At 34.3% G+C, this 17,089-nt stretch overlaps 1 protein-coding gene across 6 annotated transcripts in view; it reads right to left on the bottom strand.

Annotated features, from left to right (window-relative positions):
• Positions 1-17,089, bottom strand: part of st18 (ST18 C2H2C-type zinc finger transcription factor) — a 133,970-nt gene that overhangs the window by 9,119 nt on the left and 107,762 nt on the right. For all 6 annotated transcript variants that reach the window (XM_088642456.1, XM_088642457.1, XM_088642458.1 and 3 more), the window contains 9 exons: positions 16,877-16,969; positions 14,302-14,510; positions 11,045-11,256; positions 7,517-7,756; positions 5,931-6,043; positions 4,695-4,757; positions 3,511-3,579; positions 2,197-2,259; positions 1,279-1,359 (listed from right to left, as the gene is read on the bottom strand). In XM_088642456.1, the coding sequence (XP_088498582.1) occupies positions 1,279-1,359; positions 2,197-2,259; positions 3,511-3,579; positions 4,695-4,757; positions 5,931-6,043; positions 7,517-7,756; positions 11,045-11,256; positions 14,302-14,510; positions 16,877-16,969 (1,143 nt within the window). The remainder of the gene's footprint in view (positions 1-1,278; positions 1,360-2,196; positions 2,260-3,510; positions 3,580-4,694; positions 4,758-5,930; positions 6,044-7,516; positions 7,757-11,044; positions 11,257-14,301; positions 14,511-16,876; positions 16,970-17,089) is intronic.

Here is a 17,089-nt window from a genome sequence, read left to right as displayed (position 1 = left end):
TTAAGAAGTTCCTGTTCAAGTTACTTCAGATACTACTATGCAGCATTTTAGACAATATTTGAAAACTTCTTAGTGCAATGAGCAATCATAATTATCTACAAGATTTTATCAACCTCATTGTTTTTAATGAAATAGCAAAAAGCAATAAACCCAAACTTTAAGACTCTGGATACCCAAATATGTATAGTGAAAGCTTATATTTAACATGATTTTACAATTCATTCCAAATTTACTAATGCAGACATCACTATGCATTCCCTTCTATAATTTCAGGCCCCCAGAGTTGTCTGAAGTTTCCATTGGAATTAAATCAAAACATTGTTCCACTTGCAAATTGCAAATTCGAAACATGAAACCTGATGTATGTTTACAAATAGTTTTGCAAATAGGCCATGGCTTTTGATTTTGATATATGCAAAGAGGCCAAAGTGCTGATTTAATCAAAGTCTTAGTCTGCTTTGCTTATCACAGGAGCCGATTCCAGAAAGTAATGGGGACAAGGCAGGATACACCCTGGATGGGATACCCATCCATTTCAGGGCACACAGACACATACACTTGCAACAGTGCCACTTCTCCCACAAGCCAATTAACCTACCAGTATGTTTTTGGATTGTGGGAGGAAACTGCTGCACCCAGAGGAAACCCACGCAAACTCCACATGGATAGCATCCCTTATCCAGAATTGATTCCAGGAGCCCACTGCTGTGAGGCAGCAATACTAACCCCCGTGTCACTGTGCCACCCCCATTTATATTATAATTTACATTATGATTTCACTTTATTGTTCATCTGTCTATTTCCATTCCTCACCTGAATTGCCATGGGATTTAAAAGCATTTTACTGGGTTTCTAATGTTCACCCCCCCCGTAACATTGGTACATTCTGAGAAATTAAATAATGAATTGTATATTGCTACTTGATTTGTAACATTTTTCAGCTCTAAACTGTATTCCCAACCCACAAACAAAAACAGTTTTTTTATCCACACTTAATTTCCAAAGTAAATGTTATGCGTAAGTTTAATATACCCCTGTTTCTAAAATGACTGTGTAGCTATATAAATGAAAATTGTATTATTATGTTGCTGATCAATTAACTAATGTTTTAAGATTTTTTTTTAATAACAGAATGGGCTTTTAAGCCCAAAAGAAGATAATCTGATGAAACATATAAAGAACAACAGAGAGATAAGAATGTATTGTGATAGGGAAATCTAAGTTATAAGTGTAAAAAATAGGAGTAACACAAGTATATCGTTAATAATGCAAACTTACTTAATTTCTTGCTCTTCCTTCTCATCCTTGTTTGGTGTAAGCTTCAGTCCTCCCTTCCTGGCTCGTGGACAACCCGATAGGCTGAAAGAGATTAAAAAAAGTGAAGCTGCTGCCTAGAAAAATGGTGCAGAAATGGATTTATCTAGAGTAACAGCACTAATTCCAGCCAAGTTAGGCTGAAGGCAGGAGTATCACTGCTGTGACTATGAAGAGGACCAAACTTTTGGCCAGATCTGAGGTGTTACCGCAGCTGTTTAAAATGCTAAAATGCCACCCATTCTTATGTTTCTGAACAGATTGGGTGATTGTAACATCACATGCAAAAGAGCATCTTAGTATCAGCTATACATGAAGAGAACTAATCAGAAAGGACGTGTAAAATTATTCCTTTTTTCTTCTCTTTCTGCTTATTGCTGAAAATGGTACCCTAATGATAAAAAAGTAAATTCTACATAGGCACACCAGATAAAGCAAAACAAAAATCTGAATCAAGAAAAGAAAATGCTTTGAACTCTAAAAAAGCATATTAATGTTGTTTTTAGAATTTAAATTGCCTTATTTTGTATTATCATGTTCACTATCAGCTTGCTTATTCAGTACTAAAGAATCACATCTAAGTTACTTTGCTCAATTCAGTTGATGCACATGCTATACCTATACACGTCACTGTATCAACTCACTTTTATCACGTTCACTTTCGGCAAGCTTACTGCAATACTATGGCTTCAATTGATTATGTTATAAACAACTTACAACTTCAGAATATGTCCCTTTCCCTTGGAGAGGAGTGCCACTAATGGGGATGTGGGTTGGGTGAGGGTAAGTGTTACTTTTATATTAAATGTAGTTTGTTAAAAAAATTAAATTAAAAACTGATGAAAAGGAATGTGTCCCTTTCTGAAGTGGTAGACTATTTACCTTCTGTGTGAGGCATAGTTTCCAGTCACGTGGCCTGATCCATCACATCCAGGTGTTGGGCACCTAAGAGATTACACTGTGATTAATGATATTCACAGAAATTTGAAGGAATGAAGTAAGGATCTACACTTCTTTAAAACAAATATATTTTTCCCTAAATTCAATTAGATTTTTTTGAAAGGTCAAAATAAACCTTTTTTAATTTTTCTAGTCAGTATCAATGCAATTGTTGGACAGTTAAGGTTTTCAACCAGACTCTTGCAGGATTGTGCAGGTTCTGTGCAGTGTCCCCAGAGACACTAGTAGTGTATAATATCTATATTTTTTATGTTGGATCATTCCTTACAGTTTGTCTGTTATTTTCATTTCTGCCTTCATTTATGCATGTAACAATCCAATTTTAATTATTGTAAATTTCACTGTGTTTTGATGTTTAAATTAATTATTCATGTCACGTACTGAGACACATTTCTTGGAATGGTGTACGTAAATAAAGAAAGTATTAAACTGTTTGTGTAAAAATGTACTTGTCAAAAAGGCCTGTCTGAATAATAATAAAGTCACTTCTAAGACATGGCCAAGCGAAAATAGAAAACGTAACCTTAAAAAATAAAGTGAAGTGAAATATCATAGTCATAATACTAAGTCATATTATTGCTGTGGAGTTCTGTACCTTTTTGTTTAAAAAATTGAGATGGTGTGTAAAAAACTAAATCATGTTGTTAAAACTCAAGAAAACTTACAGTGTCCTCCTTAAATCTTTTTTGATGGGTAGCTGTCACCATGGGTAGCATGGTATTGATGCCATCAAGTGTAATAATCACAATACTAGCGGTACAGCATTTTAAACATATATTCCCTTTTCACATTTCCAAAATATATAGCCAAGTAACCCTGACTTGATGAAAAATGAAACAGTGATCCAGTTCATTACTAATGAACCAATTTTGTGCTTTTACCTTAATCTTCTTATCTGATGTTATGTTTGCACTGCTTTTGCACTGATTGTCAGGACTGAGTATGTGCAAGAAACCACACAGATGCATACAAAATATTACACAACATCAACCTCACCCTTGGTGGCCAAAGCCGGCTTGAAAACAAGATGAACCATACCCGTTTGATATTTTATTAATCGCCATGGGTGATAATGTGATAATATCAAATAAGTACATATACTGGATCATGCAATGTAAGAATGCAATACCTGTTTAGACAACATTTATTCAGCTTTCTCTGTAATCTGATTAAATAACTTTACATTCAGAGCACTAAACTCAACACACTTCCAAATGTGTCAGTGACGGTACATACTTGAGTTCCTGAGAATTGGCAGCCATTAGGGATTTGAGAGTCTTGTCAGCAAGCGGGCACCCAGAAACACTACAGAAATACAACACCACAAATTAATCAATGTCCCCTATTTTAACTATATTGAAATATTAGAAATGGGAGTTACTAAAATATCAACTCAGTTCAATTTGTAGTATTTGCCACTTACTAAATGTCACATATTTTTAAAAATCCTAAATACATTCACTCTGCTTTGTTTTATACTTCAGCTGTATCCACTCTATTATAATCTCTATACCCAATATTACACCTTTACATTCTGAAGCTTCCCTACTCTGAATGGATTCCAGCACTAAAAGATATCAGCTTTTTTCATCTTGAACAGAGAAATCAATGAGAGGATCAAATTCCAGCAATCAGAATCTTCAAATAAACTTTGCAAAAACTTCTTCAGAATCAGCAGTGTAACACAAACCAGAAAACACAAATAGAAACTACGGGGGCAGTGCTTTTACAACTGAGAACAGCTGCCATTTCTTTCCACAAAAGCTGGTGGGAATCATATTGCTGAAGTTGATATACTTGGCCTCTTTCAGGAGACAGCTGAAGTACAGTAGATCCTCAGATCATTTATTAACTAGCACCCAAACAGGCTAGATAGATCAAATGCCCTCCTCTCCTCCTCTCAACTTGCTGTTGTTATGTACTATATTTTTTAGTGTTTGCCAGTACAGCTGATGATATTGAAGGAAATAAAGGTAATTAGGAAGCAGCATGGAGTAGTGATTTGACTCTCCAAACTCCATGGAGGACCATGTCTGGGAAAGACGCTGCTGTTGTACCTTTGTGCAAGGTAATTTTTGTATCTAGTAATTGTATCCCATAAAAACAAGCTAATCCAGTAAATGATCTGTTGTATAAACTGGTCCCCATGTCATAATAAATGAGAAAGTGCTCTCGGTTGAGTTACATGAAAAAGGATTAAAAAATGAATAAAAAATAATTTCATGGATTTAGGATTTCTGTTGTCAAGCAAACAGAAGCTTTTACCAGGGCCTCCAAAATTATAGATTATTTTAAACTCGATAAAGAAGACGTTTACCACTTTAAAACTTTACCTTCACTAAGATTGTATGGATATACAGCACACTTGCAGATTAGAAGCATATTGAACGTTAATGAAAGTGTTCAATGTTTTTTAATACCTTCGATGTGAAGCATAATTTCCTGTCACATGGCCACTTCCATCACATCCTGGAGTTGGACAGCTATAAAGGACAGACAATACATTTCAGCTTCCAACAATAATACTTAAGAATAATTTTTATATAATCACTTTTTTATCGTGGGGACCAATTCTAAGCAATTATTTATGATAAAACAACGTAAAATATATATAGTATCTAAAATGTAATGGAATCTGAAAATTAAGAAATAATTTTTTGTAATCATTTTTAAATTTAACTCAATAGTAGAGTATAATGTTTTATATTTTCATTTATCCTGTACATTAAATCTGTTGACTTTCTGGTGATTCATTTCAGTTCATCTTTTTAGCATCTTTGGTAAACTGCAAACATTATAAAAAATCAGTTAGCATTTATACAACCTTTGGATTTGTATTAATAAATTATAGTGACTTTGTAACAACAAAAAAGACAGAGTACATTCCTTAAATTGTTACAGAGGTTAGTACAGCAAGAAGTGTTTAGTAGAAGAAATGAACTTTAGGAGAGTGTCTACAATCTGCAGCAACAGGCAAGGTCCTTTTAAACTTTAGTTAAAAAAATCTAAAGGTTTAATTTTCATACTACAAGTACTCAGTCCCAGATTATAAAATATGAATCTGAGTATTTCTACGGAGCTTAAAAAATGCAAACACATGCACAGTCTAACTACAAAAAAGGAGACTTGTAAGCTCAAATGAAGATGTATATATACGTATAAACTCACATTTACACAGATACAATTCTCCTCCAAATGAACCTGCAGATACATCAGTCACAGCAATGAATAAATATGTCTTATAGTATGTTGTACATTTGTACACTCTTCTCTGTTCACCATTTTTTCTTCACTAAGACATATATGCTGCATATTTGCTTAGCTACAGTGTTTCTCCTTATGTACACAAGCTTGTTTTTCTTTACTATCTCTGTCAAACCTGGATCCTCCCTTAAGCTCCGACCAAAGCATGCAAGATCCTTTCACTGACCTGTAGTTTGGAAACCTATAGGGACAACCTGCGCAGTTGTCAAGTTAGTACACCCTTATGCTTTCATTTTAACAGCATGGTTTTCCAAATCCTTTAACAAAGCAACTGTTTTTCATTATAAGCATGCCAAAGAGGACAACACTCATTAAGTTTTGAAGAACATTTTCAAGTCTGTATTGTGGACAAGTTTCACTTTAGCACATCTGTGAGGCTTCTTCTTCCATACCTCATCAGCTCTTTTTTATTGTCCCTGGAGAACACTTTGGTCTTGGGACTTGGAATAGTAACATCACCAGGGTATTTTCTTTCCTCTTGGACTTCATTTTCAACTTCATCTTTCTGAAAACACCAAGATGAATTCGCTTTCAGAAGAGCTCAAACAGTATTCTTTAATTAAACCGTCATACTGCGCATTGAGAGGCTGCCCATTTACGCAAGTAAATCTGTAAGCTGACAATTCAGAGTGGGTGAGAACAGATTCAGCAGTAAAGCTTTTTTCATCCCCCCATTTCCAAAGTACATATAGAGCTGGTGATACACAGCAGACATTATGCACAAGGAAGCCCAGCTACACAGAACATCAGGAAGAGATCAAGGAATTATGTCACTAACTGAATCAAGAGGGAGCTTTAGGCAATCTGCTGTATATTATTCAAAAAACAAAGTGGAATTCACTACTTTACAAAGAGTGATATTGAATACTTAATAATAATCTTTAATAAAAAGCATGGACCACAGTTTAGCATCTCATTCAAAGGACAGTACCTCCTACAGCACAGTGTCTCTAAAATTTAAAGCAGCAACTCAGTTTTCCTTAGATATCTCTCAATCCATTACTGACCAGGTCCCACCTTGCACAGTTTCTGACATCTGATGACCTCAGACTAAAAAGTGGGAATGCTACAGTTTGATGTTCTTACTGTAACCCATGCATTGATTAAAACTAAATTCTATGTGGATTTACTTTAAAAAGTAGAAATCTGTTAAAAAGCACCAGATGCTAGGGTAAATGTAAAGGAGTGCAACAACATGTTGTGTTTATTTGGGTGTAAAATATGACTCACTCCAATTATAAATTATTTTCTAAGATACAAACTTCACTTTAAATTGATAAGAGCAATAAAACTGTGATTTTCCAAGTGCAACGAAAATCATGACAATGTATCTCTCAATGATTTGATTTTTATCGTTTTAAGGGTGATTTTCCCCATTATTTAATAGTGCGATTGATATTTGATGTAATTGTAATAGTGAAATTGTTTACCTAATTGTTGTTTCAATATACTGTAGAAGTCATTACATAACGTTCTGTATAAAGTACTGTATATTGTTCAAGCTTTGAGTTTTACAAGATAAAAATATTTCACAAGCTCAAAAATACAAACAATATATTAAGACAAATCTTACATTGATGTGGTAGGAAATTATTATTGAATATTACATTTTATGGAAAAAAAATCATAACACTGTGGTATAATGGGAAAGTGAGATATTTATTTTTTAACCCTTTCTCTAGCACAAATAATTAAAAAAGAGGTAGATTTGGATAACTTAGATAAGCGCTTATAATATACTATGAGAACAATGACTTTGAACTGTTTGACCACCCAAGTTTATACAAATCTCTTCTTTCTTTGCAAATTATATTTCTCATGAAAATTATGCAACTGAGCAAAAAATAAATTATAAGACCCACTGCAATACTTCAGGAAAAGTACTGTTTTTAAAACTAAAGTAGACTTGATTTGATAATTGTGTGTATGTACAATACATTCAAATAAAACATGTAAAACATGCATCATTGTTCATTACCTCTTTGTCTCTTATTATGTGTGCTTTGCTGTAATTAAGAGGAGTATCCCATCCTTCCTGCTCACATAGTGCCTGGTAAAACGCAGGGGTGACCCGGATGCTGCCAGACTTCGATGGTGAAGACTCAGGTGTAGGCAGAGCTATTCCCAAAGGCACCACAGGTGGAGCTTTTACCCTGTCACGATTCTTTTTCATGCTCAGGTCCAGTGTGCCGTTTTCGTCCACTTCAATAAGTACATCCTATGTACAGCATAATTACACGGTTACAACTACAAAAAAATCACTCTAAAGAATGTACACTATATGATTTGGTAATCTACATTTAAATGTTCAGGTGGGTAGCTGCGTCAGCATGCGTAGGCTGCAAAGGAACAAGTAAAAGGTTTATTCCATGCTGGAAAGAGAAGAAAGAAAACACAACGTTTCGGGTGTGCCACACCTGAAGAAGGCTGAAGAAGGCTCCGCGGCCGAAACGCTGTGTTTTCTTTCTTCTCTTTTCAGCATGGAATAAACGTATTACTTGTTCCTTTACATTAAAATGTGCCATGGGTCTGGTAACAAGAAACTGTAAAAATAATTATCCTTTTTTTAATTCGGTAAAAGAGCAGTTTCATACAACTGCTCAAGTTCACAATTACCACTGTAAGATCTTCTATACAGATGTTAATTAAAACTGAAGGCAGACTGCTAAATGCAAAATGCATTTACAAAGCTACTGAATTTAACAATGCCATTTTGATAGAACTGCATGAAGCACAGATTGATGGGATTCTATTTACTAGCAACACCTGTGTTACCAGTATTCTAAGACAGAACTAATACAGCTTCTGTTTTGTGGTTCATGTTCTGATATCATCACCTTTTCAATTCAATTATTGCATGCAAGATTAATTTCATCATAGGAGGACATTTTACTGCTGCCCCCAACCAAAAATATAAACATTGACAGGATTAGACTGTCAGATTTGCACAGAAAAAATAAATAAATTTGTACTGCTTACTTTTTATGTGGAGTACATGGATATAACTGTGCTTTAGTGACTATCTCTTTTCATTGAAAAGACAGTAATGCACAGTTATCACCACAGTATAATAAGGCCTGGATTGAAGCAGAACTTGGATCCTCTACCACAACTGACAAGCCTGATATTTAATAGTGGGTTTTCATTATGTAAGCAAGAAACTCCCAGTTAAACAAAAAGCCATCAGCATGTACCAGGTTCTCATACTGCAGCTGGCAGAAGAGGTGAAGTTTTGATTACTTCCAGCCATAAATCACGGGCATGACTAAACTCAGGGTGCCCTAGATGGAAAACAACCATGTGGTTGGTAATAAATATTGGTCTGCGTGAAAATGTCTTCGTCAGAGTTAGTTTTGCAACTGTTATTAATAGTAGACAAGGCTCAACCAAAATAATGTCGTAAGTAGGCTAACACATCCCGTATAAACAGTATCATGATTAACACGTATATAACTGGCGGTATATATTTCAGTGTACTACTTCTGTCTTACTTAACTCACTTTCACTATTGCTTGATTTCCTTACACTTGTTGTCCATACGATATTTAAGTATTAAAGTTGGCCAGCACACCACAGGGAGTCAGAAAACAAATTGCTAAGAAACTGATAAATACATAATCCCATACCTTAAATTCAGAATCACAAGGTCTTATCTTGCTACACTTATTCTTTCTGGGAATCCTTGAGGTCATGGGGTTAAATCTGCAAACCCCCAAACCAAAATGTGCTCAAGCATTCTTCTTTCAATGGGTTTTCTCTGAATGTCTCTAAAACAACCGCACTGTTGTACTGGAGCTGATGAATCGATCAATCGATCTATTTTATTCAAAATAGTACTTTTTTTTCTAAATAATCCTTTAATTAAAATTGTAATCATTTCCATATCCATTTCCAATTAAATAATAATATTATGGAACATCCCTCTGGTTGAAAAATAAACAACAGTATCCGTAAATCTGGAATATGTTTACAACAGCTTTTCCATCAAATTGAGATGTTATTTAGCCACCTACAGACCAATGAATTTTCCAAACAAATTTGGTATTGATATTTAAAGTATTCCATTGTTATGAAAAGTTGTTCAATGTACAGTACGTAAATGGACATTTCAATAATGAATCTGAGAATGATGCAGAATAGATTTATTTATTCAGTTTTCATTAAAATAAATGGTTTTCTAATGGTGCTTCAATATACAACACATAATATTATGTATTTAATCCTTAAGATAAAGAGAAATTAGTATATTGCAGTTAAAAATCACCTCCTTATATACTGTACCATAAATAAACTCAGTTTATGAAAAAAGCCTTTATCTTAGAATCATACTGTTGTGTTAAAATACACAGGTTGAATATTTTGTGAGACTACCCCCTCAAAACCCTTAATACATCTCCATTTAAATGTAAATTCTTGCACCATGATCCCTAAAGTGGTTATCTCCATTTGAGAAGGGAAATGGTTATTCCATACAGTCAATAATTCCAAGTTTTACTTCCCTTTCTTCCAAATGACCTGGCTCTCTGAAGTGCGCTACAAATATTTTATATTCATAAAGGCATTTTGATTCAAAGCAGGGCATGTGACAAATATGCAAACACTGTTTTATTCATTTGCTTATTTGCACCCCAGACAGAGCCACATGCTCAGCTCATTAAAAAGTATGAATTTAAATTGGGCTCTTCATATTGTAGGTGTGCATTGCAAAATCATAAACTGATCCAAATCATGTGTAGAACAGCTCTAAAAATCTCAAGTGACAGTTCAATTATATTTATCCTCTACTTTGGTGGTATTATCAATTGACATTAGTTGTTGACATTACTCATTTTGTAAGTTTAGATCTGGTTTTAAGAACCATTAAAGTCTTCCAAGTCTAGCCAACCCAGGTGCAGCATGTAACATTTGTTCTATATTGTTATGTAGGGACAAATTGCAGATTTAGAGGAAGCACCAAAGGGAGTTTAAAAAGGGTTAAACTTTTAAACTGATGCATATTTGATGGAAAGTGGGAGATTTTCAATTTGTGTGAATAAAAGAGCTCAGCTTATGAATCCTTCTGCTGATTGGTTTAATCCACTGAAATAGTTTTATAGGCCATCTGATGGAGATGGGCAGTAAAGGCTGATCTGACACAGCTTATCCTGGATAATATCTTACTAACCAGAATATCTTCTACCATCTGCATCATACCAGACAGAGGCATTATTTAAAGTTTTTTTTTTTACAATAAAAGTATTAACCATATGCAATGCATGCTTGAAAAAAATACGGTCTAATTGCAATGGAAAAAGAAATGCAAATGCCAACGTTGTATTTTTTTCTTTTGATGTAATTACTATTTTCCATTAAAGCTTTATGGACAAACCTCTTTGTTTTTCTTTCACTAGAGGCACAGTTGTCTGTGCCAGAATCTGTTGTTTGATGCTTAGTTTTTGTGCACAAATCAGGGCTGCTTTAAAATGGCTGCCCTCAAATACCTTTCCAAGCAGATTGGTTTGATTACCTTTGTGGACAGGGCCTGGGGCCTGGCAGAAACTCCATTGGCGGTCCCTCTGTATCTGGTAGACAGGTTAAGAATGGCGGCAGCCGCAGCAGCTGCATGAGCCTCGTCGCTATCAGGGTTGTAGCTGTAGGTGCTTGAATTACAGGGGCTTTGTCCTTGGGGAACAGTCATCCGACTGCTGGATGTCAGGGGACTGGCATACTGCAGGGAAGCTGTAACAAGGGCAGACACAAAGCCAAGTGAAAAAACGCTTCAACGTGTAGAACTGTCTGAGAGACTAACGCTGGCTCTGTGTGGTCACAATGGTTCTTTAGTCTTGTTTCATGAAAAAATAACACCAAAACGTATACTCCTCCTCTGATATACAGTATATTGATAGTGTGACAGAGACACTGATTAATATAAGGAATTACTTTTTTAAAAGCTAGCTCCAAATTTGTTATGCTTTTCAAAGCAAGGGCAAGCAATCAGTAAAAAAGTGAAATCAGAAATACACCACGTTTTACAAATGTGTCATTATTTTATGATTGCAGTAATACACAGATCTGGAAATACATTGTGCTGCAACACTCTTAAGAATAATCTGTGATACTTGAATCAACATAAGAAAATGGGATATGGATAACGAATAAAGTGGAGGGTGGTATACATTTGTAAGGTTTCTTATACCAGATTGAAATTCAGTTGAAGATGAAGTTCAAAAGTTGTTCTGTTGATGAAGAACAACTATCCCATGTCAAGGCAATAAGATAACCAGTTTCAAAAACTATTCTATACGTACAAATACATACTGTAAATATAAAGTGGTATACTGTTATAGAAACGATATATACAGCTGTTAAACATCTACAACCACAGATCAAATTAAATAGTAAATTCTACTATGCTTTTTTATTTATAAATGTTGAATAGCCTCACGGAAGCTTACTCTGTTACATAAAAAATTAGTACTTTCAATATTTTTCAGAATTTAACAAAACAGTTGTATCCCCATAATGTCACTGATAAACACCTATTTTGTTTTAGGGCATAACAGACTATACTTCAATTATTTAGTTTTTTTGTCAAGTATATATTTATAATTATAATTCATTTTTTATATAATTTATATTCAAGACTTTTAGATGCAGGGAGAAGTTGCCCAGTCTTTATAAGCAATGCAATTTTTGATAAAATGCAGTAGATATTCTGATTAATGCAAAAGAGAAAAATACTGGTCAATACTATTCTACAATAAATGTTATGCATATTTAACTAACAAAATCATGTTATAGAATGATGCACCTGCCCATACTGCATACAAATCTTTTATTCTGCAAAAGGTATTTGCCCCAACAGGTGTTAAAAAGCTGATATGTAATAGTGTGATGATTGGTTTTCGCTCAAAGAAGGTGAGAGAGATTGTCTTTAAATTATGAAGATTATGAATTATGGAGATGATTAGAACGAAGTGACAAAGCAAGCACAAATATTAAGTCTGAGTAGTTTTTATTTTTAGTTGATTTAGTCAGAAAAAGTAAGATAATGATTTCTTTTTTTTAAAGATAAAAAACATTTTTATATACATAGTAGACTACAGTAAATATGTATACATATATACATATTTCAAACCTTTACCTGTGGCTAAACTAAATTAATTGTGGTGCTGAAAATTACCTTCAAAAATTAAAATTACGTTAAGAAGCCACACATCTAGTAGATAAATCTGTGCAATCATAGTGGTCCTCATGATTTTAGAATTAAAGAGCTTGTCTCTGTGAGATTCAGGTAGTGAATTTCAAGTAAAGACTCAATCATGAAGACCCAGGAGCTTTTAAAGCAAGTCATTGACAAGCACACATCAGGGGAAGGGTAAAAACACACTGATTTCCCTGAATACAGTATCTCTGTGAGAAAAGTCTACTCATTCAGAGATCAAGAAATGGAAGTTGCATCATATTAACCTTACATACAGCATACAGATCATCGCCCTAAAATGAGCAACCAGGCAAAGAAGAAACTGGTGAAGGACGCCACTGTTAGGCTACAGAGTTCAATGTAAAGAAAATGCACATTAGACAACAATATCCTGGTCACAAGCCAGTCTGTACTGTATGGCAGACAGGAAAATCCCATCTCATTTCCCACATGGAGACACATTTGTTTGCAATGTAGCATCTGAGTGTTCCTGCAAAAGATCTGCAAAAGATCCAACACAGTACGTTTCCCAGTCAACACCATCTCTCCAGTCAAGCTTGGTGATGTCACCATTATATTATGGGGCTGCTACTCAGCAGGTACAGGAAAGCTTATTAGGATTGAAGGAAAAATGTATGGAATGAAGTACAGGCATAGAGGAAAACAGCCAAAGACTTAAAACTAGACTGAATAGTAAAGACTTAAGTCGTTACCTGCAAAAAGTCTTGAACTAGAGCAAAAATTCACCTTTCAGCAGGACAATAATCCAAAGCTACACTGGAGTGGCTTAAGAACAAAATCTGATTTGAATTCTATTGAGAATCTGTGAAAGACTTTAAAACTGCTGTCTATAAGTGACCCCAAACAATTTAAGAGAGATTGAACAAATCTGTCAAGAAGAATGGGCAAAATTGCACCAAGCTGACGTGCAGGGTTGGTAAAAACGTACAGTACACATACAGACTTGCGACAATAATTGCTGCCAAAGGTGCTGCCACCAAATCTTTCAGAGTTCACAGACCTGAATACTTCTAAAATCAACATAATTCTGTATTTTTCTCTAGTTTTTTTACATGTACTGTATATTATCTTACCTTTAGGAGTGTTCCATTTATGCATTCCATTTTTTATTAAAATATTTATTTAAAAATGTGAATGCCTCATTTTGTAATATCACAAAATATTACAACATTTTGTAATATTACAAAATGAGACACCACAAGAAGACACTTTTTTTCCAAAGGAAAGAAAACATTTGCAAGCACCTTGCACTTTTTTCCTAAGAGTTTCTTGGAGAAATCAACAAAGCATATTTTGAATTTCAGAAACAATGCAAACATATTCCATTAAAATATAACATCATTATTGCTCTTCTCAAAATCTATCACAGTCAATTTACAATAAAAAAGTGAGATGGTACAGCTTATATTCTGCTGTTATAAAACCTGTTCAATACAATATATTTTAATAGGGGAACAATGGACAGAATCACTGTAAACCTTTATCTATCTTACAGGGTCACACAAAAAGCAAGGATACTGTAGGTGTGTTCAATTCAGATTTCAAATGAGCCAACTTACAGTCAGAGAAGTGAGAAGCTTCTTGGTCCTGTGCGGCTGGTGCAGCTGTGCGTTTGCCGAAGACCTGTGCGTCGAAGCTGGCATAATCAAAGCGGACTTTGCCATACTTGTCAAGATCCTTTGCAATGCTAGCCTGGAGTGTGGTGACGGGCTGTGCAAATCTATAGTTGTACTGAGGAATTTCAAATGGCTTCATCAGTCCTGGGGGCCTACATAAGAATAACCATGTTGTAACTACAGAATTAATGGAAATAAAAAAAAAAAGTTTCCATTTATATGATGTATACGATTTATATATTAGATAAAAGTACTGTGTTACCAATTCAGAAAATTAAAAGAAAAGATCTGTAAAAAGCATTTCAACTGAAGTGCTGTTATACAACATGAAACTTAAAGACCTTTACTTAACACTACAACAAACATTAGACATATGACCCTGATTTATAGCTCCTCCTTTGTTTTTTTCTTGTATATTTATTTGAAGATTTTGTGAATAATTATCATCTTACATTTCATCTTTATCAGTTCAAGCATTTAAATACATTTAACATTTAGTTAAATCTAAAAACAATAAAAAAACATATGCTTGTGTGTCTTTTAGCTAAACAAAATTGAAGTTAAGGTGGTTCTTTAATTGAAGGTGTTTTAATAATTAAACATGTTTTCTGATGATTTCTACAGCTTTCTTTGTTAAGCGTAGCTCTTTTGTATGCAGTGAGATTTCTACATGGCCATTTTAAATCCTGATTTAATTAACAGAGCTCCCACATAAGGGGCTCTGGCTAAGTTTCAAAATGAGGTATCTCAGGTGATATATACAAAGGAAGAACACTGCCATATTGGTATCACAAAAGCTCCCCTAAGACCATAGCACAATCAGTCCTTGGATATTTGCTGATTTGCCCAGCAGATTTGTAATTGAGGGTGATAACTTTTTAGCACAGATAACAACGTCTGATGAAACACGGGTCTACCAATACTAACCAGAGAACAAATGTGAAAGCAAGAACTGGAAGCATCCAAATTCACTACTTACTGTATGTTGAAGTTCCCAATTTTCAGTGGGAACAGTCATAATTACTGTCTTTGGTTGTGATTGTAATGTAGCTGTGCAGGAATGCATACTCATATGGCTATGACTATGGGGCTATCAAATTAATTATTTGTGGCAGGAATACAAATATTCGTAAGGAGAATAAGAAGAAAGCTGAAAGCCATCAAAAGCACAACATGCATTTAATTCCCTAATTATTGATTATGCAGAGTGACAATGACTATTCACTTTCTGTATTTGTGCTCTGATTTATCTCCTTAATGCATAATGACAAAAAAACATGACAACATGTGTCTGGTAAGTCACATATGTTTGGGATTAGTATAAACAAATATGTATGCACATGTAACAGACACACAGGTTCACTGGATTCAACCATAAGGTGCCATAGCTCTTTGAAAAAGAAATGGCTCTGGCAGAATTAAGATAATATTAAGTCTGTAGGGCATTCAGTATTCATCCATTAACTATCACAACAATCCAGCAGTGGTACCAACTGAAAGTACTTGTGATCGGCTCAGGAAGCGCCTGTGATTGTTCCACACCAAGCTAATTCTTTGTAATTGCTTTGTATTTGAATAAAACATTCAAACAACAGACGGATCTTACAACACTTCAGCTGGAGAATTATTTTTTAAATGATGAAATGATGTCATAGCAAAATTCCAAACTTCATCCATCCTAATGTTTTACCTTGAATCTGAGGGTTTACAGAATAAGTAATAACTTGTATTACTTGATTTTATGTGTATATAAACTATAAGGAATGTCATTTGAAGTTTATTTACAGGTTTTACTTTTTTCAGTTAACATATTTTTGTAGGAGGGTGGTTTTGATGCCAGATCCATGCATTTCCTTCTCTCAAGATGCAATTCATACATTTTCAAACATTGTTAATTCAATTCTGCACACAGTTATTGTTAAAGTTAGTGTGGGTTGTTGAATGAGTCTCATTCCATAACATTATTTAGAATATTGTTTCAAAGCCCCATGTAAGAATATTTTAATTATTGAATAACATCAAAGGATTTTTTTGAAGTAAATCTAGAAGTACAGAGATTCATTTGCCAGAGCTATATTTAGCTTGTGTTTCATAATGTTGCTTGAAGGCATCCAAATACATACTGTACATATCATCTGCCCTTTTAGATGTTAAAAGCAAGCAGAATATACAGTATGAAAGAGAGGGGTGCATGCTCCCCATTGAACTTACAGTATTTTTTTACAAATTTAATTTTTAACTTTAGTGACATCATTACATTATGTAATAGTAGGATAACATGAATATTTAGGAATTCGTCTCACATCTCTGTAGGAGAAACTTGTACAATATGTTCTTTCCTTAACATTCTCGATTTATTGGTTGCAGATGTCTTGACATGAATTAAATCCTCATTTAATTTGTGAATTTACATTAATTCTCCAGCTTGGAAATTTCAGTGGAAAGCTGAAAACTTGTGAACTCACTTCCTGTAACCGGTGGCTACACACACTTAGAACAGAAAATTATTTGGCCATACCTGGACAACCTGTCAGCAATTTGTCCAGATTTTTGACTTTCCTCCTGAGGTTTTGTAATTTTCCCAGCTGCAGCAATAGGGCAGCCTGAAAGGCTGTAAAAGAATATAATAATATGAAGTAAAGAAAAAAAACTTTATAAACAGTATACAACACACATATAATTGAAGGATCGTGACAGCAATGAAAATTAATGGCCAAAAAATGATTAATTT

The sequence above is a fragment of the Lepisosteus platostomus genome, chromosome 8, assembly GCF_059453375.1.
Source record: "Lepisosteus platostomus isolate fLepPlt1 chromosome 8, fLepPlt1.hap1, whole genome shotgun sequence".
Classification (NCBI taxonomy): domain Eukaryota; kingdom Metazoa; phylum Chordata; class Actinopteri; order Semionotiformes; family Lepisosteidae; genus Lepisosteus; species Lepisosteus platostomus.
The sequence above is the reverse complement of the archived record's forward strand: the minus strand, read 5'-3'. Positions and strand labels throughout refer to the sequence as shown.